Genomic DNA, 25,303 nt, shown 5'->3' with positions numbered 1-25,303 from the left:
AATAATGTATATTCATTTTTTACATGTGTTCAGACTATTTTCTTGGGATAAATTCTTAGAAGTGTAATTACTGGCATAAACATTACTAATATTTTTGTGCATTTTTGATATATATTGACAAATTGTTTTCCCAAATCTTCTTACCAAGTTAAATTTCCAGAAGCAGTACGAGCATATGTTCTCATTAAAATTTTTTTTGAGATTATTTGCTTATTTTGGAAAAAAAAATACAATTCTTAAAAACTATGAAAAGAAAATAAAAAGCAGCCATGTTTCACTGCCTAGTAATGACTATTGCTGTTGGTTTGGCTTAGTTATTTCATTTTCTGCTCTACTTTCTAGGATGGATGGATGGATAGATACGTAGGTATGTAGGTAGATAGACAAATAGGATGCACACATTGATGAAATTCTGTATGACGATAATTAAGGCGTTTTAAATTTTTGTGTGATTATGCATAACCCTCTGATTAATGTCTTTATATTTTTTAGAAGTTTTTTTTTGTATTGGAGGATAGTTGATTTAATGTCTTTATATTTAATACAAATTATTTATTTCATTAATGTAAATCCTAGGAAGAAAATCAGGAAGAGTAAATATTTTTAAGATTATGTCTGTGTAGTATACACTTAGACACATATAAAATTTCAAAAGGATGTGTCAACTTATGCTCTCAGCATCCATGTATATGAATATTTGTTACAAATTTACCCTTGTAAGTATTATGTATTTAAAGGATTTTTTCATTTTGTTTAATTTGATAGGAAGAAAATGATATATTTTTTGGTTTTGATTTGTGTTTATTTGATTACTAGGCAGGTAAAATATATTTTTTCTAATGGTTATTATCCATACCTAAATATTCTTCTGTAAATTTATTTTTTAATTTTGGGCTGCAATGGGTCTTCATTGCTGTGCATGGGCTTTCTCTAGTTGCAGCAAGCAGGGGCTACTCTACGTTGCGGTGCGTGCCTTTCTCATTGCAGTGCCTTCTCTTGCTGTGGAGCATGGGCTCTACACACGTGAGCTTCAGTAGTTGTGGCTCGAGGGCTCTAGAGCGCAGGCTCAGTAATTGTGGTGCATGGGCTTAGCTGTTCCCTGGCATGTGGGATCTTCCGAGACCAGGGCTCGAACCCATGTCCCCTGCATTGGCGGGTGGATTCTTAACCACTGCGCCACCAGGGAAGTCCCTGTAAAATTTATGTTAAAGTTCATAGTCAATTTATGGACTTTTATTGGTGTGTATAACAATTTCCTTATTAATGTTAACGATTTTAATCACACGGTTGCTATTTTGTACAGATAAAAATTAATTCTTAATTTTTAGCCAACCACATTTATTTCTATATTTCGTTGTAAATTTTGAGTACATCTAGTTCAAAAAGTCTATTTAAGTAATCAGCGAATTACTTAAAACATTGTAGTTGCTCAGAAAATTATGTTAAAAGGCTAATAAAGTGAAAACCTCCCCACCCTCCAAGTTCAATTTTTTTCTTTGCAACAGCAACAGGAATCGAATCAAATACTATCCCAATACTCAGCTTGACTGACTTCTTTTTTTTATTTCAGAGAGTAAAGGACCATGCCTTACATTCTCTCACCTAAGTTTAAAGGATTCCTTCAGAGATCTGTTTAATCCCAAAATGGAGATATTTTTGATATTGTATACAAGGAACAACCCGAGCTGTGCTGAGTCACTGTTTGAGCAGGATAACTCACTTAATGTTAATTTCAACACAAGAAAGAAAACAGTCTGGCTTATTCATGGATACAGACCAACGGGCTCCACTCCACCATGGCTTCAGAACTTTGTGAGAATTTTGTTGGACCAAGACGATATAAATATAATTGTAGTAGACTGGAACCGAGGTGCTACAACTTTTCTTTACAGTAGAGCGGTTAAAAATACCAGAAAAGTTGCTGTGAGTCTGAGTAGGTACATTCAGAATCTTTTGGTAAGTCTGGAATTTTATGTGTTATATATGTTATACAATATACAGTATGTTATGTAATACTGCAAAGTGGTAATAAAATACCATTTTCCTGTAGCATTTAGAATTACTGCATTGATGCTAATGTATGCAGCCATCTTTTCTTTGTGTAAGGATAATTCTATACCTAGACGTGACCTTAGTTTTTAAAAATTATCTTAAAGACTCAATTATTGTGTTTTATCTTAAAATCTTTTAAGATTTTTGTTTTTTTAACTCTACCTATACTTCAGGATAATGTAGTGATTCTATGTACACAGAGGGGATAAACTATAAAATCATTAGATTTTTTTTAGATATATTTTCTAAGGTACGTCTAAAATGTTTCAAATTAATCAAGTGTGCGTTGGTAAAAGTGAGGGGAAAACAGCTTGAAAAGTAGCATACTTTTGCCAACCGTGGAGGCAGGTCTCAGTTCCATTTACGTTTATCCAGCATTTAGGTCCAGGGTTGGGATGAGTCAAATAAATTCAGGCCAGTTCTAGATCATCTATAGTTTGACTGATCTTTGACTGCTAAGTCAATACATATGAAGATCCATGTCTGTTCTGGAGGGAGGTGGTAGTGATGGCACTCGAGAGAAGGAAGGGTGATATATGATTTGGGGACATTCTTGAGCTTGAAATCGCCTTTGAGTTGTGTTGTGCTAACTTCCAAGCCTCTGCTGAAATCGAGCAAGCGTCAAAGATCCAAGAAGCAGTTGCACACAGTGGTTAGGAGTCAGACTGGAGGGGTTCAAAGACCACCAAATCCATATCATCTGTGTGAGTTGGAGCAATTGCTTAACTATTCTGCCTCATTTCCTTGTCTATACATTTGGGATATCAAAACTTTCTAACAATATTTTATTTAGTATTAAATGAAATTAATTCTTAACCAGCACTTGGCATATAATAACCATTGAATAAAATCAGCTATCATTGTTATTTTTACATCCTCAAATTTGGACAAAACCAAACTATGCCTCTGGAGACAGAAGAAGTAATTGATTCACCTGTTCTTACTGATAGTCTATAAATTGCATAATTGATTTTTCCTTTTAGCGGTGGTCTTTGCTCTAATTCATAAATATGTACCTCAAAGTGTGGAACATGTGAATGTTAAGTAGAGAAATTTAGGAAAATTGTAGTATTAGATTTCTAACAGTGCTTTTGCTTGCAAAGTCTCCGTATTAAGGAGAAGGGATGAAAAGTTCAGTAGCACTGAAGTTGAGAGTGATACTCCCTGGAGGTTCCAGGCATTGGTCTGAGAAATTTGTTGAAGAAAATTATCATTCTGTGCCTGGAAAACCTGAATCTAGTTTCTCATTAGAGTAAATTTTCCACATCTTTCTGTAAGCCATTGGATGTGTCACTGTGTAGAATGGACCATGACCTGCTTCCTGAGAGTGTGGTAGAAGAAATTCTTCCTCATTTAAGTTCCTAATGCCCCCCTCCCCCTCCCCTGGGCTGAGACTCTAGAAGGTGTTCAAAACTTGGGCTTGGAAGATCAGACTCCATTACTCTCCAGATTGTGCTGGGGGAAATCACTTAAAATCTCTGAGTCTCATTTTATCATCTCCAAAGTAAGGATAATTTTTCACACGGTTCAGTCTTCCTAAAGTTTTTGACACAATCTACAGATAAAAAAGGGAGGTAGATTAGTTTATATTTTGGAGTTGAACAGACCTGGATTTCAAGTCTTTTTCCCTTATAGTAATAAGTATATGAGACTTTGGGCAACTCATTATCAAACGGTATTTATTCAGCATTTAATAGATGCTGGGGAAAGTTTTAGGCAATAGGATAAAAATATGTAACTCATAGGACTATTGTGAATATTACATATGAGATTTAAAAAACACATACCAAGGTAGCTAGCACAAAGTTAGTTTTGTTATTATTATTACAAAATGCTTTATTAATTAAATGTATTATTTTGCATATGCTATTCTAGATAAAAATGACAATGTTTTCTAAATTTTTAAATAAAAATTTAATGGTATTAAAACTGTACAGAAAAATCAGATATTTTATGGAAAAAGTTGAACAAAGATATAGTTATTTGAAATTATAAAATCCCATTCCCTGTCTCCCAGAAATGGATTAAACCAGAAAAAATAATGAATTTTAGAATATTGATGCAACAGGCATAATTTGTGATTTTCTGAAATGAAAATTGTAACATTGTATTTTGAATTGCAGGGGCATGGAGCATCTCTTGATAATTTTCATTTCATAGGTGTGAGCTTAGGGGCTCATATTAGTGGATTTGTTGGAAAGATATTTCATGGTCAAGTTGGAAGAATAACAGGTAAAATATTTTTGACAAAATTAATATTTAATATACTTTTAGCATCAGAAGTTATTACTTTATTTAACATTTAACAGGGGCAATATTTAAGGAAAGGAAATGATGCACAAACTTTTTTTTTTCTATATCATATTCAGATGCTGGTCTTTGTTTGGTTAGACTCTTAAGTCTTACTTATTTCTTCACCGAACTTAAATTACCCATATAGAAATGAGAGGAAAATGATTAATTTCTGCAGTCCCATATGAATTTTAAGGACACATTATTGTATCAATCCTAAGGAAAGTTTGGCCCATTAAATGTAAAACTTTTTTCATGTATTAACTAAGAAGATAACCTATTACCATGTACTTAAATTTTAGAAACTTTAATGTATTTTAATTCTTTTAACAATTTTACTTGAACACTAGAAGGGAGGATCAGGAGTTGATATCCATGCCTGAGGGATTCCGGACCCCAGTTCTCCTTGTATTTCCTTAACAAGGTTACTGCATCCACAAAGCTTAGTAACCAAATAATGCTGACATGGATGTTCAGGCTTCCCTTTAGGAATGGTGGTGATTTAAAAACTATCCTTCCCCAGTTAATTTAGCTTTTTAGAATTATTGAGATCTATTCCCAAAGATGATTTGTAATAATTTCAAATGTTAATACTAGAGTCTTAAGTTAACAAAGAGGGAGGGTAGAGGTGAATAACTTGTTTAGATATTTAGGATCTTTACAAACCTTAAGTATACCTTACTTACTTTGATCAGTTTTAACTTGATTCTCATTATATGGATGTGAAAGTTGAGGTTAACTGAATGAATGCAGGAGCGTCAAAAAGTTAGTAACAGCTAAGCCAGGATTTATACAAAGGCCTCTAGCATCCAAAGTCCATTCTCTTTCAACCACCATACTAGCTCAATTTGATCTGCTGGTAATCCTACTTTATTTTAAGGTGTGTTGATTCACATATTAGTCTAGTTTGAATGGTTCCACATGGCAAGCAATCATCAGGGTTTAAAAAGCCAGCAAATGCAGTGATTCTACATCAGAACAATTTATAGGAAGAGAGAAGTTTCTGTCTCATTCAGTCATGTGGGCCAAATAAACTAGGGCTAACAGAAGGTACTGAGATAAAGCAATATTATATTTTACTTCTTAAGATGATTGTTGCCCTATTGCATAGATGTTCTCAAGGCATTGCATTTCATGTCCTCCCCACCTTTTTTGACACACTGCAGTACGTCATGAGCTTCAAATTTTTATTGAGAATTTCAAGTATACCAGAAATAATATCTATATTTTATGAAACTTTTAATATATTTTTCTTATGTGTATGCGGGAAACTTTTGTGAGAAATGAATGATAAGCTAATAATAAATATGTTTTATTCCAAGCTCAAATTGCACTTAACATTTTAGACCTATAGAGAGATCCAGGATGAGCTGGTGCCGAATGAGGCTCAAGACAGGACCAGGATAGTATTTATTATTTCCCCTCCTCAGCAGTAGTAGTAGTTACTTTCTATTACATAGAGATTTACTATCAGTGTATTCCTAATTACTTCTTAAGTAAAAATGCTAAAAAAAACCCACAATATTTTGTCTAGGCATCTGTAGCGTGGCTTAACACTACATCACTGATGAACTCTGAAGACTGGAAACAAGATTATTCAAATAAAGAAGATACTTGCTATTCGTCTAATTTCATTTATTGTTAGATTTGTTTTTGGACAGGTTTAAGCTAAAACTGTATAGGCTCATTATGTTTATAATGTAATAATAATGCAAGCATATGACCTACTGGACTCTGTAGTATGACTTGATTAATAGATTAATAGCTTCTTTCTTGAATTTCAGGTCTTGACCCTGCTGGACCGCAATTCTCTGGAAAACCATCAAATGGCAAATTAGATTACACTGATGCACATATTGTGGATGTCATACACACTGATACCAATGGTAACAACGTAGGATTTATTGCTTCATTATTTGAAAATAGAAAAGGAGATGTAGACACTGGGGAACAGGAAAACTTAATAAGAGAGAGTAGTGGATGAAGTGATAAGACTGTAATTATATAGTGATTATATTTCCCACAAGCAACATTTCTTGGAGTTAGTGAAAACCTGTGGTGTCCAATGGAACTCTTTGCCTTCAGCTTTCCTCCTTCAGGTTTCAAGAAATGTCATGTCATCCTAAAAAAACTGAAATTTGATAAAAAAATATACTTCATCCTTTTCATGTTATTAACATTTTATTGATTTGATTACAACAACATGCTTAATGTTCCTGATGCATTTAGATTACCATTCTCGCTTATCATTTTATCACTTTGTTGTATGTCAACTCAAACTCAGCACAGATCTTCAGGCACAGAGAGAGTACTTTTCCCTAAAGATTTTTAATTATTTTCCTCAAAATGTCTAACCGACTATTGATCGTTTTAACCAGAGTGCGTTGGACAGACACTTTCAGGTAATATTTTAGATGGCCCAGATCCCCTTCCTGAGTTGAAACTGATGGTACTAATATTTATTGAGTACTTCCTATATACGAGGCACTTCAAGTTCTTTATGTGAATTAATTATGGAATTCTCCTAAGTCCCCATGAGTAAGTAAACGTTATCATCCCCCTTTTACAAATGGAGAAGAGGCTCAGGTCAAGGTGACAAGGCCAATAGGAGGCAGAGTCAGAATTTGAAATAGAATCTTCTGATTCCAAAATCTGCACTTCACCAGTATGCTGCTCAAATTAACTGGAAATTTACATGTGTTTGGTTGGGGTGCATGGGGAGGATATAGTGCTAAGGCAGAGACAGGAGGAAGTGACCCAAAGACTGCTCCCAACTCCCTGTTTCCTCAGGTTTATTTTCTCTTTGGTCCAGGTAATTTATTTTCCCCCATATTATTCTGAATTTACCCTGTGGTGATCCATACCAATGATTCTGTGAGATATATAAATACCATTAATGCCATAGATGACAATTTTTCAAATTCTGTGTCTATATGCCCATGGGCTGAGCCTATAATCAGAACAATTATGCTCTTTATTTGGAATCTAAGTTCATCTACATCATACAGAGAGTCAGTGCCTAAAGTCTCATAGTTCTGATACCCTCAACCTTTCACGTTTTCCTTCTCTAGCCCTGTATATCAGCTTAACATTCCCACACACAGCATACCTAGTGCCAATTACTCTGCAATTTTGAACTCTTCTTTTTGAAATTCCAACTTCAATTCTGCTTATGGCCTTTTGAATTGGCTCTTCATACTTTTTATTGTTTTTGTTTGCATTTTTGACTTTTCCTAATAAACTGTTTGGATTGTCTTATATTCTGAATATCTTTTGATGACTCAGCTTATCAAATCTAACTTTCCACTAGATGCCACATAGTTGGCACCTTTAACTGATCTTTTTATGACTATCACAAATGAGGAACACAGATTTTTGATACTGCATATTCACCTGTCTCAAGGAATCTCTGAATGAGATACTGCCCTTTCCTTAAATACTAACCTATGAGTGCATTTTCTACTTGCCAGTAATTCTTGTCCTTTTTCAGTTGTGTATGTTAAGGAAGCTATGTTGCCTTTCATAATTGTTGATTAGGTAATTTGAACAAACATTCCTGCTGGGATATCAGGAAAAAATTACCAGTCTAATATCCAGAAGACAGAAAAATTCCAGGGAGGTGAACTGGTAATTTGGAGTCATTTTTCTCTGGTGTAGAGAATATGGGAAGTGTTTTTGAAACCCTCATATGAGGCTTGTAAAACATCTTATACTACTTTTTGGGACCCCAAAGGGTAGCACTATAGGAATAAATGTAAACTTGAAATAAACCAGCCTTTTTATAATCTCTAGAAAAGCTTTTAATAATCTGAAGTTGCCAGAAAAATCTCATTTATTGTGTTTTGTTTAAGGAGCTCTTGGACTGTTGGATCTGCTAGGTACCTGATAGAAGCCAATAATAGTCCTTTTTTGTAGGAAGATCACATCATCCTTGATCTCAAATTATTTTTATAAATATATATATATATATTTATTATTATTTTTTTTTGCGGTACACGGGCCTCTCACTGTTGTGGCCCCTCCCATTGCGGAGCACAGCCTCCGGACGCGCAGGCTCAGCAGCCATGGCTCATGGGCCCAGCCGCTCTGCGGCATGTAGGATCTTCCTGCACCGGGGCACGAACCCGCGTCCCCTGCATCGGCAGGCAGACTCTCAACCACTGCGCCACCAGGGAAGCCCTATAAATATATTTTTAAATGTCCAGCATCCAAATAAAGATAGCCAGGTACACTTGAAGCAAGAAACGTGTATGAGAACCAACAGAAACAATAATCAGCAGAAACAGACCCATAGGCCTGCAACTATTGGAATTATTATACACTGGCTAAAACGTGCTTAATATTTTCAAAGAGATAAGACCGCAAATATCAGCAGAGAATGACATTTAAATATAAATATGACCTATTATATTTGATAAAAATAAAAAAATGTTTTTAACTTAAAAAATAAAATAATTGACAATTATTGAATGGGTTGAACAGAAATTTTGAATCAGGTAAAAAGAGAAAGCGAGTGACTTGGAAAATAGGTGAGAAGTCTGTTTCTAGAACAAAGTAAAAGGGTACAATACGGAGCAAAAATCAGAGAGCAGACAATACAGAGAGGTAAGAGGTACATAGGATAAATAGTGAGAAGGTCAATCATGTTTCATTCAAATTCAAAATAAAAAGAGAAAAATAGGACAGAAATGATATCTAAAGATAATATCTCAGAATTTCTAAAAACTGAGGAATTAAAATCAATAAAAAAATTGGAATGCAGTTAATTCCAATGTGAATAGACGTCCTCATTGAGACACATGATAGTAAAGTTACAGAAAAGACCACAACCAAGCATACAGCATAAAATTAAATGAATAAAAAATGACCCAAATTATAACTAGTTTCTCAACAGAAACAGTGGAAGCTAGGAAAGAATAGAGTTATATTTCCAATATGGTGAAAGAAAATAAATGCCTAGTATCCCAATCTATTTCAGGAAAAAAAAAAGGAAACTATATAGTTTCAGACAAGTATACACTGAGAGAAATTGTCATCAAAAGAAGGAAAATTATCCTTTGATGGCTATTCAGGAAGGAAGAGTATTGAAAATGGTAAAATACAGTTCAATCTAAATGGCTGTTGATGGCATAAAACACATTGTTCTATGGAATTTGGAATATATAGAGAGAATTAAAATATATTACAAAAATAGCATATTTGGGGGGCTGTTAACTGAAGTTCAAGCATTTTTTGTTCCTTTAATTGTATGGAAGAAAGGTTAAAAGTAATTGTCAACAGTTGGTATTTATAAATCAAGGCTTTCTGTTAAATCTCTAGGTATCCAAAAAGAAAAGAGTAAAAGAGTATATAACTTCCAAAGCAACGGAGGACAAAAGGGAATAATTTTTTTTAAGTCCAAAAGAAGGCAAGAAAGGAGAGAAAGAATCATAAAGATCAGACGAAGTAAATAGAAGTAAATAATATGATGGTAAAATTAAACCCAGCTATACCATTAAATGTAAATAGCCTAAATGAAATTTAGCCTATTAGATTCAATTAAAATATGGTGTCACACTTAGCTAAAAAGACAAAAATTCAATTATGTGTTATTTATTAAAGACATATATAACAGTAAGGAAGCAGAATATGTAAAAGTAGAACATTGATATGCAAATATTATCCACCAAAAGGTGGTGAATCTACATACATTAACTTAGACTAAAATAATTTTATCTCAAAATTAGTAGAAACATAGAAAGGCTTAAAATTATAAAACTTTCAACTCATCAGGAAGATAGTTTGTGTATACCTAATAACATGGCTTAAAATTACATAAAGCAAACTTTACACTATCCCATTGCAGAAAGAAAAGCAACTGCGCAATCATAGTGGGAGATTTTAATTAGAAAAATTGATCTAATGGACATTTATAAAACATTATACCCAACAACTGGAGAATATACATTCTTCTAAAGCACCGTGGATATTTTAGAGAAACATTATACACTGGGCCTTAAAAATATTCTCAAAATTTTCATAGAGGGGGAAGCATAAAAGGTAGTATTCTCTATATTCAAAGCAATTAAACTATAAATAAATAAGAAAAATATAAGTAGAAAATCCATATATTTTTAGAAGAAACATATTTTTAGATAACTAATGAGGGAAGAATAAATAATAATGGAAATATAAAATATTTTGATTCAATAGTATTAAAGTTACTACATATTAAAATTTGTTGGAGTCAGCAAAAGCCATGACTAGAAATAAATGTCCAGTTACAGGTATCTTAAAAGGCTGAAAATCAATAATCTAAGCATCTATCTTGGGAAATTAAGAATTAAACATAAAACATACACATAGATATTAAGAAGTTGATGATAAACGTACAAAAATGGAATAAAAATATCAATTAGAAGTGATATAAAAAGCCAAAAATTTGCACTTTAAAAAGACAACATTAATTATTTAAAACTATGTCATTTTTACTTTCTGTCAATAAAATGAAAGGAACATAGAATGCTTGAACTTTATATATCACCCTCCAGAGTAATAAGTCCTTGGAGAGAAGAAAACAGAAAGGACAAGGAGAGAAAACACAACTAATATCAATAATAATAAAGGAGATAGTGTTACAGATACTATAGGTATTAAAATCATCACAAAGCAATGTAATGAACAATATTTTGCAAATAAATATGAAAATATATGACCATATGGTATGATATATGAAATATAAAAATTCTTATGAAAAGCAAAAGCATTTACCAAACTGACAAATGAAAAGGGAAAGTTTGAAGAGTTTTTTTAACTATTGATAAAATAGAAACTGTAATTTAAAGCCTTCCATCAGAGTAAATTCCCAGGCAAGTTTTTGTTCTCTACCAAACAATTAAGTGATAAATAAGACCACTGTTTCACAAACACCTTCAGATAATAACAAATAAATAGGAAATGGTTTGCAACCTTTTTAGAAAGCCATCACAAACTTAATGTCAAAAGTTGAGAAAGACATTGCAGAAAAGACAGTTTGCTGGACATTCTCTGTAATAATCATAGATGCAAAAATTCTGCATAAAATATAAAATTAGTAAGCCAGCAGCATATAAAATTGGTACTGAATCACATCCATTTGGATTTATTATCAAAAAGCAAATTTAGTTTAACATTCAAAAATCAGTTTCTTAATTCATCTTAGCAAAAGAATAAGGGAGAAAATTCATTTAATAATCTCAATCAAATGAAGAAAAAGCTTTAGGGAGAATTTATGTATGGCAAAAACTGGAAAATTGGGAAAAGAAGTAAAATTCCACAATCTGTTAAAATATATCTATTCAAAAATCTGTAGAAAATGTCACGTTGATGATGGAATTTGGAAGACTTTCTTTTTGAGACTGGGAACTGGAAAAGGATGCCTAGTCTAGTCATTCTGAAGCAACATTTTACTGGATGTCTTAAGTGCAGTAAGGGGAGAAAAGTATTAAAAGATATAAAAATATAAAATCATTTTCAGATGATATGTTTGCATACATAGATAACCCCAAAGAATCTCCAGATAATTAGAATTCACAGGAAAATTTAGCAAGGTTGTTGAATATAAGCTATATATACAAAATTCAATTCTTTCTAGAAACCAGCAATAAGAGTTAGCAAATAAAACTTTAGAATTATACCATTTTAATAAGATAAAATCTAGAAATAACTCTTAAGAAAATTGTGCAAGTGCTCTACGCAGAAAACCACAAAACATTGCAGACCAAAATAAAAAGGAACTAAACCACACATATGAATGTGAGTGTTGTATACATGTCAATTTTTGCAAGTTGACCTACAGATTCAATGCAATCTTTGTCAAAAGCCAATATTTTTTAAATAACCTCACAAGCTAATTATAAAATTAATATGGAAATGCAAAGGGTCAAGTATTGTTATTCTTTTTTTTTTAATTAATTTATTTGTTCATTTTTGGCTGTGTTGGGTCTTTGTTGCTGCGTGCGGGCTTCCTCTACTTGTGGCGAGTGGGGGCTTCTCTTGTTGCGGAGCACGGGCTCTAGGCACACAGGCTTCAGTCGTTGTGGCTAGCGGGCTCTAGAGCGCAGGCTCAGTAGTTCTGGTGCACGGGCTTAGCTGCTCTGCAGCATGTGGGATCTTCCCGGACCAGGGTTCGAACCCATGTCCCCTTCATTGGCAGGTGGATTCTTAACCACTGTGCCACCAGGGAAGCCCCTGTTAAAGTGTTCTTGAAGAAGAAAAAAGTGCAAAGACATGTGCTTCCGGATATCAAGTCTTATGAAATGGTAATAGTGAAGACAGTGTCATTAGTGTAAGGGTGACAAAAAAGTCAGTAAAAAAAAAACCCCAAAACAGGGATTCCCTGGTGGCGCAGTGGTTGAGAGTCCGCCTGCCGATGCAGGGGATGCGGGTTTGTGCCCCGGTCTGGGAGGATCCCACATGCCGCGGAGCGGCTGGGCCCGTGAGCCATGGCCGCTGGGCCTGCGTGTCCGGAGCCTGTGCTCCGCAATGGGAGAGGCCACAGCAGTGACAGGCCAGCGTACCACAAAAAAAAACCAAAAAAACCAGAGTTATGGAACTTATTACATTTATTATGAGTTTGGTACTGCTGGATGGTGTGAAAATGATTTTTTTTTCCTGGGTTTCATTTTTTTAATTGAAGAATAGTTGATTTACAATATTGTGTTAGTTTCAGGTATACAGGATAGTGTTTCTTTTTTTTTTTTTTTACAGATTATATTCCACTATAAGTTATTACAAGATATTGGGTATAATTCCCTGTGCTATACAGTAAACCCTGTTGCTTATCTGTTTGATGTATTAATCCCATACTCCTAATTTGTCCCTCCTCCTGCTCTCTCCCCTTTGGTAACCATAAATTTGTTTTCTATGTCTGTGTGTCTGTTTCTGTTTTGTATATACATTTATTTGTATTATATTTTAGATTCCACTTATAAGTAATATCGTATTTGTTTTTCTTTGTCTGACTTATTTCACTATGCATAATATTCTTTAGATCCATCCACGTTGCTGCAAATGTCAATATTTCATTTTTTATGGCTAAATAATATTCCATTCACATCTTCTTAATCCAGTTGTTGATGGGCACTTGGGTTGCTTCCATGTCATGGCTGTTGTACATAGTACTGCTTTGAACACTGGAGAGCATGTAACTTTTCAAATTGGTGTTTTCATTTATTCCAGATATACACCCAGGAGTGGAATTGCTGGATCATATGGTAGTTCTATTTTTAGTTTTTTAAGGAACCTCCGTACTGTTTTCCATAGTGTCTGCACAAATTTACATTCCCGCCAACAATGTACGAGGGTTCCCTTTTCTTAACATTTGTTATTTGTAGACTTTCTGATAAGTGGTTCTGTGTCAGTCAACTGAAAACTCAAAATGAAATAAAAAGGTCTCTAACTCCCATAAAACACAAAAATTATTTTTCTATGGTGTGTAGAAATGTGAAAGGAAAAGCAATAAACACATTACAAGATATTATTTAAAAAATCTTCATAACATAACATTTTTCTTCAGTGTGCATGAAAAAGCATAAGCCAAATTCAAACATTAAGATGTCTGATTATATTAAAATTGAGAACTTCATTAAAGAAACAGCAAGGCAAAACAGAAAAAGAGATAAGTAAGCACTATACATCAGTAATAAAGAAAAATACAACTTAATTAAAAAAAATCAAGACTTGAACAGACATTTTACAAAAGAGAAGTTCCAACTAGGCAATGGAAAGTTCTTAAAATCTTCAGTGAGCAGAAACATGTAAATTAAAACCCCAGTGAAACAGACATGCCTACCAGAATGACTAAAATTAGAAAGCCTTACAAGACCATTTATTGGAGAGGATGTAGAATAACAGAAATGCTCACATGTTGTTGGTAGGGCGTAAATTGGTACAACCTCTTTGGCAAATTATTTAGGATTATTTATTAAAATTGAAGATATTCATATTCTGTAACACAGCAATTCTACTCCTAGGTATAAAACCAACAGATATTCCTTCACATATGCATTGATGTGTGTGTTCAAGAATGTTCATAGTATTAACACATATTAACCCCAAATTTGAAACAACATATGTCCACCAACAGGAGAATGGATAAATAAGTTGTATTATGTTCATTCAATAAAATACTATATAGCAATGAATGATTACAAATGAATGACTACATTTACACCTGACAATGTGGTTTAATATCACAAATATACTGATAATTGAAAGAAGCCAGATACAAATATGAATACAAATATATTTCCAAAACGAGCTAATCTAAAATATATTGTTTTAGAGGCATCCGTGGAAGGTAAAGAATAGCAATAGCAAAAAAGAAAAAAAAATTAAAAGTAAACATAGTTCTTAGTTTTATAGAAAAGTAAGAAGCTAGTTACTGGGTTAAGGTCACACTGGGAGTTTCTAGGTTCTATTTCCTGACATGAGTGTGGTAGCTAAGTGGCTATTTGCTTTATATTCATTAATTAATCTTTAGTTTTATGTTCTTTTCTGCATGTAGGTTTTATATTTTACAATAAAAAGAAAATTAGAAAGCCATATCTGCTCTCCCCACCCTTCTTGAAATCAAAAGAATGAATGGCCTAAGCAGACCAAGCTGCCCTGCCCCTTCCATCTGATAAAAGGGAAATGACATGCCTGAATCAAGGGCTGCTTGTAATAATAAATATCTTTTGCTTCTTCCTGATTCCTGAGCAGTCTTCTTGGTTTGATTTTACTTCAGAAGCAGATTGGAGAAAATGATGGCTCTAAACCTGAAACACCCTAGTCTTGGAACTCTATGTTGAGTTCAGATAGGAGGAAATTGTAAAGATCTCCAAAATTACTGGACTTTTTTTGGGTTATATTTAGAAGACTGTCCTTCCTTACTAAAATTCCACAAGCTAAGTGGATAATGGAATGTAGAGGAATTGGTTAGCATACATTCACCACTGTCACAATCAAATCATACATATGCTTCCCTGGATTCCAGGGAGTTCTAAGGAAGTCATGTAAGGTGTCCTTTGTCTTTCCTTATATGCTGTATCCCCTCCCCTGTAATGTACCTGCCCAGTGTCCTCATGCCCTGCTAACACCTCACTAGCTGTTATCGTGTTCCGATACATACTAGAACTAAATCAACTAACTGCAACTTAATCCGTACCGTCAGACCCAAGTATTTATCTTCATTGTACTGAATCTATTGCTGATCTCTCTCAAGAATTCATTATGTTGTAGGAAATTTCTTGTACCCCAACCCAAAGCATTGCAATCTTACTTGGCAGCAAGATTTTATATCTAACTGCAGTCCTGAATATTCTGAGCTTGCTAACCTCTTTCCTTCCTATGGCTCCCCTGGGTTATAGACCCCATAGTGGTAATGCACCCAGAACTTGCATCTTCCCTGGTGCCCCAAGGCTCTACAGATACAGTTGGCCGTCCGTATCTGCGGATGTGGAACTCTTGGGCACAGAGGGACGACTGTGATGCGCCATTTTATATATGGGACTTGAGCATCCTCAGATTTTGGTGTCCGTGTGGGAGGGCGGGAGATTGGGGAGGGGGGGAGTCTTGGAACCAATATCCCATGGATATCAATGGACAAGTGTATACAGAAACTCTTAAATCATAGCTACATGTTTCATGTCACTCTGGCACAACTTGTTCCAGCAGAAGCAGCGTTCGATTTTTCCAGTTAGTGAGTCTAGCACCAAATCCTACACATTATTATCCAGAATGAGAGCGAAAGATCACACTCACCTAAAAGATCCTAAATGACTTGGTTTCATTTCCTCCAATGCTCTTTCTCACACAATGCACCAGCTAACCTGGATTCTTTGAATACTCCATGTGCACACAGATACCTTCTTGACTCACTGCGTTGCTCACATCCTTCACATCTCTGCTCAATTCTCACCTCCTCAGTGGGAAATTCCCCAACCAAACTACTTAAAAGTGCAACCTAACACACTCACTAGGCATTCACTGTTCCTTATTCTACTTAATTTTTCTCTACAGCACTTATTATTATCTGACATACTGTATTTTTACTTGTTTATTATGTCTTTCTCCCATTAGGATGTAATTTCCACTATGATAAGGATTTTTGCTCTATTTTCCTTTTTCACTTATATATTCATAGCACAAAGAACTGTGATGGACCCATAATAAACTGATCACATGTAAATGTGTTAAATTAATGAAACATAATTTGCATGAGGAATTAATTGAGGAATTAATACCAGAAAAACTCATCTTTTAAAAAATAGCATTTATCTTATTTTCAATTCAAATTTTGAGTCACTTTCAAAGGATTTTATAGGAGATTTTGTTTTACATAAGTGTTGCTGACCTGATTATATTTACTTTGTGATTCTTGGGTGCTTTTCTTCTCAGGTTTAGGCATTAAAGAACCCTTGGGACATATAGATTTCTATCCAAATGGAGGGAAAAAGCAACCTGGCTGTCCTAAATCAATTTTTTCAGGTATACCAATAGTATTTTAGAATAAATTGTGCATGAGTCAAAATAATGAAAGAAAATCAGTTTACTTTTTTCCCTTATTAATCTGGGGGCAAGATTTTTTTTATCACCATTGCTCATGATTCAGGAGTTATTGGTGGAAAATGGTTTAATGTGATCCTTCTCGGTTCATAAATGTTACCAGTAGACATCCCATTTGGTTATGGGTGAAACCTATTACATTATAGTCTCAACAGTTTATCATTTTAAACATTAGGAGAAGTTATAAGTCAATGAAGAAGCATGCATAGCAAAGTTATATAACACAAGTTTGGGTTCAGGATTTAATTTTTACCATTACCATAGATTTATGAACACAGATTTATGAACTTCTGCACTTGGTTATTCTGTACATAAATAGCTGAGCAACATCTCCAGGTGTGGAATTTGGCTCACTTCAGAGCTATGGCAAAAAAATGTTCTGAGGTCTACAGTGGCAACCAGTCACGTACCACATCATTAAAGGCCACTGCAACTAGAGAAGTTTGGTTAAAGGGATAGGGATGTGAGAAGTTAGGAAAGGGAAGAGACATGATAAAGTTTTAATGTCACCTTGTTTCACATTCATCTACGACACTGAATAGAAATGTTAAGCGTGAGAGTTTAGAAGGGGGATATGTGTACGCTAGTTATTAAATATGGTAGCACTGTGTGTAGAGTTTGTTGAATAATTGAAATTAAACATTATTGCTGTGTTATTACTTTAGAAAAATTTCTAATAAATCTCATGTAAAAGGCATATTACATATAAGTTTTAAATGGTAACATTTGTTTAGGTGCCTGAGATAAAACTGCATTGTAGTCAGCACTTTGATATTCATACAGTGCACAGCATTAGGTAGAACTTAATATTTTTTTTTCAAACTTACTTGAACTTGGCTTAATACATCTAACTGCTTGACTTTGAACACTTAAGGACTTGAATTTATTAAATGCGACCATCAGAGAGCAGTTTACTTATTCATGGCAGCTTTGGAAACAAGCTGCAATTTTATTTCATTTCCTTGTCATTCGTACAAAGATTACAAGACTGGTTCATGTGTGGATTGTGCCGACTTTAAGGAAAAATCGTGTCCTAAACTAGGTAAGAGAGATTATCATACTTACTATACTTCTTTGTGGAAAATGAACATGTAATTTTGTTAGTATTTTCTGCTGGAAGCTTTCATACTTACTTGTGAATATGCTATTAACATTTTATGGAAAAATTTTCTGTGGAACAGAGAAAATAGTTATTTCCTACTAAATATTTTTCAGATTCTTAGTGAGAGGAACTTGGTCAACCTCCTTTCTGTGTTCCATGTTGTGGGCGCATTTGGTCGTCTCATGATGATACTTGTTCTTGATTCACAAAAGGATCTCACTCTTTAGCATCCATCTATATTTCCACTAAAGAAAGAAACTTGTGCATTCTTAGTGGTACTGAGGGTTTTGTTTGTTTGTTAGTTTGTATTTTTAAGGGAATTCTTAACAAGTGAAGAGGTGTGAACCATGGTTAGCTTTTCATTTGCTATTAGCAAGTAGATATGAATCACGCATGGTTCACACCATCTAAATCAATAAACTTAAGAGCAGTTAAGTGTTGCAACTTTTGATAACTAAAGCCTGCCAGTGGGAAATTATAGAGAAAAAAAGAATCCATATAAAAAATAGAATGTTAGAGCTGGAAAGAATCTCAGAGGCTGTTTGTTCAGGGTTTGCCAAAGACAATACCAGACCCCAAGCGTGTCATGGGCATGTAGACATCTGATCAGTATCATGATAGGCTCTACCAGAAATGTTTCCAAAGCCAAGTAACCTCAATGAAATGGGTAGCAATTACAAAGGCTGAATTAAACAGCCTCCTGCGGTTTTCTTTCACAGGAGGTTTATACTAATATACTAGAGAATTGCTAGAAGAGGCAGGCAATATGCAGGCTTTGCATGACTTATTTCCTCATAGACCCCTTCTGTCCACAAAATATCTTGTGGGATTAGTTTTCTTCAGTCCTCATGTTGGGGATTGCTTTTCTGGTCCCGTTGCTTTTCCATATAAATGAGGAAATTGTGACCCCGTGTGAACATATGGATTGCTGAAGGGCACAAGTGAAAACGGGAGTTAAATCTCTGAATTTTCAATTCAGTATTCTTTCTACTGCATTCAAATTTCGAATTCGGAGGTAGCAGTGTGGAAACAGACACATACATGAAGTAGGAAGCATATTAAATATGTGTGTGTGTATATGTTATATATTCTGTATGTACAAATATTGTTTGTATCTGAAATATATATTATACATACAATATGTAGTGTACATAGATGCTATCTATAATATATACATTGTATATATAATGTATACATATGCGTACTGTATCTGTATGAATGTGTATATAGGATAATTGAAGGCTGTGCTCATGGAGCTAAATTCTGTGTTCAGGTTTTATCTAATCAATTTATTCTGCTGAATTAACTGAAAAGAGTTTCAAGTAAAATTCTGCATTTGTAATAGTAAAAACTTATACAAATGGACTTTAACTATATGGCATGTGCAAAGCTCTGATAAGGTTTCCAGGGAGTAGATTTATTTGTGAATCTTGAATTTAAGAGTTGTTACTGTAGTTGAAATAAATAGAATGTGAAATTATTTGAAAAATGATTTTTTAATTATAAAAATTCATAAATTATAATAATTATCATAATACATTGATCCTTTAGTTCTTTTAGTGATTTGATATTTTTGTATGCTATTTGATAAAAGTCCAATTACTAATATTCTATTTCTCAAATCTCAGGTTATCAAACTGAGCTATGGAAAGATGTTTTAAAAGAGAGAATAGAGAAGAGAACTCTCAGGACCACTGTGTTTTTGGATACTGTTGGCACAAATCCATTCTGTAGTAAGTTAACATTTTTAACAAATGAACAATTGATTAGTTTTATATAGTAATTCATATTTTTATTCAAAATTCAAATCTCAAAATGTACTTTCAAGGAACTTTAAATTTTGTTAGAGCCAGTTATACAAATTCAAATAAGGACTTAATTTTTGAATAAAATGAGCATATGCTTTGGGTAATATTCTTCCAAAAAAATCAAGGTCTTTTTTTTTTACCCCCAATTTCCATGATTCTTCTTCCCACATTTAGAGTTATGTCAGCTTACAGAGTTTAAGACATCTGTCTACACTATTACCACCCTTTCAGAAACTGAAACTAAATTATATAAATACAAAAATATGCAAGTAAATAATAATCTTCCCAATATATTTAGACAAGAGGAAAAAATTTGAAGAACAGAAGAGAATCTCAGAAATGTAATAACTAATTAGATTTAAGAGGAGCTATTTAAAAAAGTAAAATTATTCTGTTTGGAGAGCAAGATCTTAAAGTGCTTTATAAATAAAAGCAAATCCTATGATATGAAGAATCTTATGAAATAAGTTTCCAGTCACTGCCATTGATCTTGGTTACTGGGGAATAAATATTTAAAACAGACTCTTATTATTTTAAAATATTTTAGGTCAGTTATTGCAGATGTTTTGCAGTCAAAGTTATTATCAATTTTTAAGATACTCTTTAAACATTTGTGATGTGCCCTGTCATTCAGAATTGGGCTCATCCATTTTTTAATTTAAAATTTTTATTGAATTAAAATTTAGATTCACATGCAGATATAAGAAATAATGCAGAGGGATCCTGTGTACAATTTATTCAGTTTTCTTCAGTGGTAAAATTTTCTAGCACTATAGAATAAATGTAATATCATTACCACATGATACTGATATTGCTAGAATCCATCCATTTTATTTATATTTCCTCACTGGTGTGTGTGTGTGTGTGTGTGTGTGTGTGTGTGTGTGTGTGTGTGTGTGTGTGTGTGTGTTTAGCTCTGTACAACTTAATCATCATATAGGGCTCTGTATCTATCACCATAGTGAAGATATTGGACAGTTCCATCACTACCAGACCCTTTGGGTGGCACTTTTATAGCCATATATACCAGCTTCTTGTCCTGCTGTTTCTAATCCCTGACATCCATTAATACACTCCTAAAATTCTGTCATTTTGAAAATGTTATATAAAGGGAATCGTTCACTATGTGACCTTTTAATTGGCCTTTTTAAAGTCAGCATGATTCTCTGGAGGTTCATCCAGCATGTATCAATAATTCATTCCGTTTTATTGCTGAGTAGTATTCCACAGTACGTACGTACTGAAGTTTGTTTAATCACTCATCTCTTGTAGGACATTAGGCATGTGTTTAGATTTGGCTATTATGATTAAAGTTGCTGTGGATATTTGTATAAAAGTTTTTGTGTGAATTTAGGTTATCATTTCTCTGTTAGAAAGGCCCAGGAATACAAATGCTGGGTCAGAAGTTAATTGTACATTTAACCTTATAAGAAATTGAGAAAGTGTTTTTCAGTGTGGCTGACCATTTTACATTACCTGCAGCAAAGTATGAGTGATATAATGAGTGACTTCTTACTAGCATTTGGTGTTGTCATTATTTAAAAAAATTATCCCTCCTGATAGGTATATAGTGATGCCTTGTTGAGGTATTAATCTTTGTTGCCTTAATGGCTTATGAGATTGTGTATCTTCTCTGTATATCCTCTTTGGTGAAGTGTGTCTTTTGCTCATTTTCCAATTGGAGTTTTTTTAACTATTGAGTTTTGAGGATTCTTTATATATTTTTGATAGTAGTCCTTGTTTCCTTGTTGAAGATTTGGTTTGCAATTATTTTTTCCCAGTCTGAAACTTGACTGTCTTTTCATCTTCTTCACAAGGGCTTTCACAAGGGCAAAAGTGTTTACTTTTGATGAGGTCTAATTTATCATGTTTTCCTTTCATGGACTATGCTTTCAGTATCTAAGAATTCTTTGCTGAGCCCTAGGTCCTGAAGATTTTCACCCCCAATTTTTTTCTAACAGTTTTATAGTTCTGTTTGTTCCTTTAAACACAGACAACCTTGTTTTAAATTTATATTGAAAAGTACATACCCCAGAATATCTAAAATAATCATTGCCAAGAAGAATAAAGAAGAAATAATCAATTTGACCTTTCTTCTGTATCACATCTCTTTTTCTGATTCTCTTCTTCTGTCTTCCTCTTCTACCTTTAAGGGTTTGTGATTACAGTCTTTGGGACTGCATTGGGCCCACTTGGATAATTCAAGATAACCTCTTTATTTTAAGGGCAGCTGATTAGCAATCTTAATTCCATTTGAGATCTTAATTATCCTTTGCCATTTCAGGTAACATATTCACAGGTTCCAGAGATTAGGGCACGGACATATTTGGGGAGGTCTACCACAATTATAATATGCATATGTGATTTTTCACAGTTTACTGGTATCAACATTTACCACGTCAAGTGAAACATGGGAACTTCACTTCCATTTAGGTTATTTTACATTCTCCACTTTTATATATCATTGTCTTGAGTATCGGATCATGTGATAATTTTTACTTCAAGTATCAAATATGATGTATAAATTCACAAGGATAAGGATAATTTATTGTACGTACCCATATTTCTTCTCTTCCCATTATTACCTTTTTGTTTCTGATATTCCAAGATTATTTATTTCATCAATTCCTCTGTGTTCCTTCTTACAATATTTAAGAATGGGTCTGTTAAAGAGAAATCCTTTAAGTTTTTCTTTGTCTGAGAATGTCTTTATTTCTCCTTTATTCTCAAAGGATAGTTTTTCTGGGTATAAGATTTAGAGTTGAGTTCCTTCTTTTAGCACTTGAAAAATGCCGTGTCTCTTCCTTTTGGCTTCTGTGTTTTCACATGAGAAATCCATTGTAACTCAATTTGGTGTTCTCCTGTAGTTAACACATCATTTCTCTTTGGCTGCTTTCAAGAGATTTTTCTTTGTTTCTAGTTTTCTGAAGCTTAATTATAATTCTTTTGTTATACTCCCACAGGTCCCTGAGATTCTGTCCATTTTTTTTCTCAGTCTGTTTTCTCTCTGTTTTCAGGTGGAGTTTCAGGCAGATCGATCTGTTCTCCAGTTCACTGATTTCTATCCTCTTTCATTTCCACTCTGCTATTGAGGCTGTCCAGTGAGTTCTGTATCCATTATGGTATTTGTCATTTATGTAATGTCTACTTTTATTTTCTTTTATAGCTTCTATTTCTTGGCTGAGATTTTGCTATTCCTTCATTTTTTTTCAAGAGACTCTGACTTGGAAGGATTTTTATGACAGTTCCTTTAAAATCCTTGTCAGATAATCCCAGCCTCTGATTCATTTCAGTGCTGGCATTAGTCGATTGTCTTTTCTCACCAGAGTTGTGATTTTCTTTGTTCTTGGTATAATGGGTAATTTTCAGTCACATCTTGGACATTTTCTCTATGTGACAATTTGAGTCCTGTTTAAATCTTCCATTTTAGCAGGAGTTATATTGTTTAGGTTTTGGCTTTATGTATTCTGAGACTGTGAGTTTTAGCTACATAAAGCTTCAGGATTATCATATTCTCCTGGTGATTTGCTTTACTTTGCTCTTTTTTTGTGCTTCATAAATAAAAATGCATTTTTTTTTTGCCTCACAGACTATTTTATCAGATTTTATCACAACAACAATTTGTCTCATAGAGCCTTTGAACCTTGTGTCTTCTTTTCTATCCTCAGTATTATATTCAGTAGTATTTTATTTCACTTATTTAACAATAAATAATTATTATGAATATTATCATTAATCAAATGCTCACTTATATTTACCAATTTCAGTTTTCTACATTTTATCTTGTCCTTTTCTCCCTTCCCAACTCCTTCCTTTGGGACTTAATTTCTACCTTGCTAAAATAGATCCTTAATGACTTTTCACTAAGTAATGTTTCTCAGTTTGTTTGTTTGTTTCCTTGAAAATGTCCTTATCTTTTTCTTACTCTGGAATGTAAATTTAGTCCGGAATAGAATTCTACATTGAGAGTTTTTTCATTGAGTACTTTGAAGATATTAATTCTCTCATTTTAAGATAATTTTCTTATCATTTATTAGTAGTCTAATTGTCCCCTGCAGATAATCTATATTTTTCTTCTGGTTAAACTTATGTATGTATATATGTATTTATTTATCCATCTATTAATTTATGCATGATTTGTTGTTATTTTCTAGTCTCAGTGGTCAGTTCAAGTCTCTATTAAAGAAAAAAATATTTGTGTTATTTCAAAATAAAGATTCATGTCACATTTTAACAGAAAACTCTCATCAGTCTGCTCTTCTTGAAAATTCTCCCTTCAGGAACAAGTTGGATTTTGTTTTTTCCAGAATTTAGTTACCATAATACTAGAGGATTTTTCATGTAAATTTTTGGAGGTCCTTAACCAATGGGGACTTGTAAATTTAAATTCTGTGTTACCTGGAGTTTTATTTAGTCTTAAGGAATTTATTTTTCCACTTAAGACCCATACACAACCAGTAGGAAGAATTTTTCAAGTTTCTCTTTCAATGACAAAGCAGAGAGCTAAGGTCCCTGACTGTGCAATGTTTTTCATTGTAGCTCCATCACTTAGTGTTGTCTCCTGCTGTACCATGGAAATTGACACTTCATCCTTTGTCTCCATGCTACACCCAGTTCTCAAGTCCCATACAGATCCAGGGCTTCAGTTCTTCTTAAGCCTTGCCTTTAATTTCTCTTCATTGCTGTCTCCTGATATTTTCTCTTCCTTCATCTGAGCTTTGTCGTGTTTTCAATTTACACCCAGAATGTCTATACACTTGTAGCAGGAGGCAGGCTTATTATGTAACATCTCAATATATTATACTGCCAGGAATCATCTGAGCAAGTATGAGCACCCACTTTTTTGGGTGAGGGAACCAAAGTATTTTATCTAAAGCTGGGCAGTCACTTCAAAGTAAGAAGTGTTCCTTTATGTCTTTTGTGTTAGCAATTGATGAGGGTCAATTATAAATCCATTACCTTATTTGAGGTAGTACTAAGCATCTGGCATAGGCAAGAAGTTACTCTGGGCTGTTGAGTAGCAACATTTAATGGCTAGCATGCACAATTTTAGTACATATGTATTTCACAAGAAAAGTTCATCTATCCCATGTTCTGTTTATATACATTGTCTTCCAAGAGTTTTGCACAATACTGGGAAAATTCACGGAGAGTAAGAAATTTCTGTGTACACCAGACAATATCGGGTATAGGGATGAGTTCAGCATCTTTGCCTCTGAAACATATATCAATTTTTTTGTACGGGAATTTTGAAAAAGAACTACTGTGAGCTCACTCTGTATAGGACTGTCTAATTTTACAGTCATTCCAAAACAACCAGTGAAATCGGGAATTATATTTGTCAAGCAAATTTAGCTAGGACTATTAATCAGATAATTAAGGAACCTTATCATATTTACCTTAGATGTGCTATTGATAGAGAAAAATTGTTTAATTGACCTAAATACTGATATTTTTCGATTTGCAGACAAGTTAGTATTTA

At 33.7% G+C, this 25,303-nt stretch overlaps 1 protein-coding gene across 1 annotated transcript in view; it reads left to right on the top strand.

The window, feature by feature from the left end:
* Nucleotides 1-1,341: 1,341 nt before the first annotated feature.
* Nucleotides 1,342-25,303, top strand: part of LIPI (lipase I) — a 57,178-nt gene continuing 33,216 nt past the window's right edge. The window contains exons 1-6 of the mRNA XM_079922281.1: nucleotides 1,342-1,956; nucleotides 4,176-4,284; nucleotides 6,129-6,230; nucleotides 16,744-16,833; nucleotides 17,786-17,953; nucleotides 19,642-19,746. Coding sequence (XP_079778407.1) covers nucleotides 1,645-1,956; nucleotides 4,176-4,284; nucleotides 6,129-6,230; nucleotides 16,744-16,833; nucleotides 17,786-17,953; nucleotides 19,642-19,746 — 886 coding nt within the window. The 5' untranslated portion in view covers nucleotides 1,342-1,644. The remainder of the gene's footprint in view (nucleotides 1,957-4,175; nucleotides 4,285-6,128; nucleotides 6,231-16,743; nucleotides 16,834-17,785; nucleotides 17,954-19,641; nucleotides 19,747-25,303) is intronic.

This window comes from Stenella coeruleoalba (genome assembly GCF_951394435.1).
Source record: "Stenella coeruleoalba genome assembly, chromosome: 5".
NCBI lineage: Eukaryota > Metazoa > Chordata > Mammalia > Artiodactyla > Delphinidae > Stenella > Stenella coeruleoalba.
Note: the sequence above shows the minus strand (reverse complement) of the source record. Positions and strands in the feature narration are given on the sequence as shown.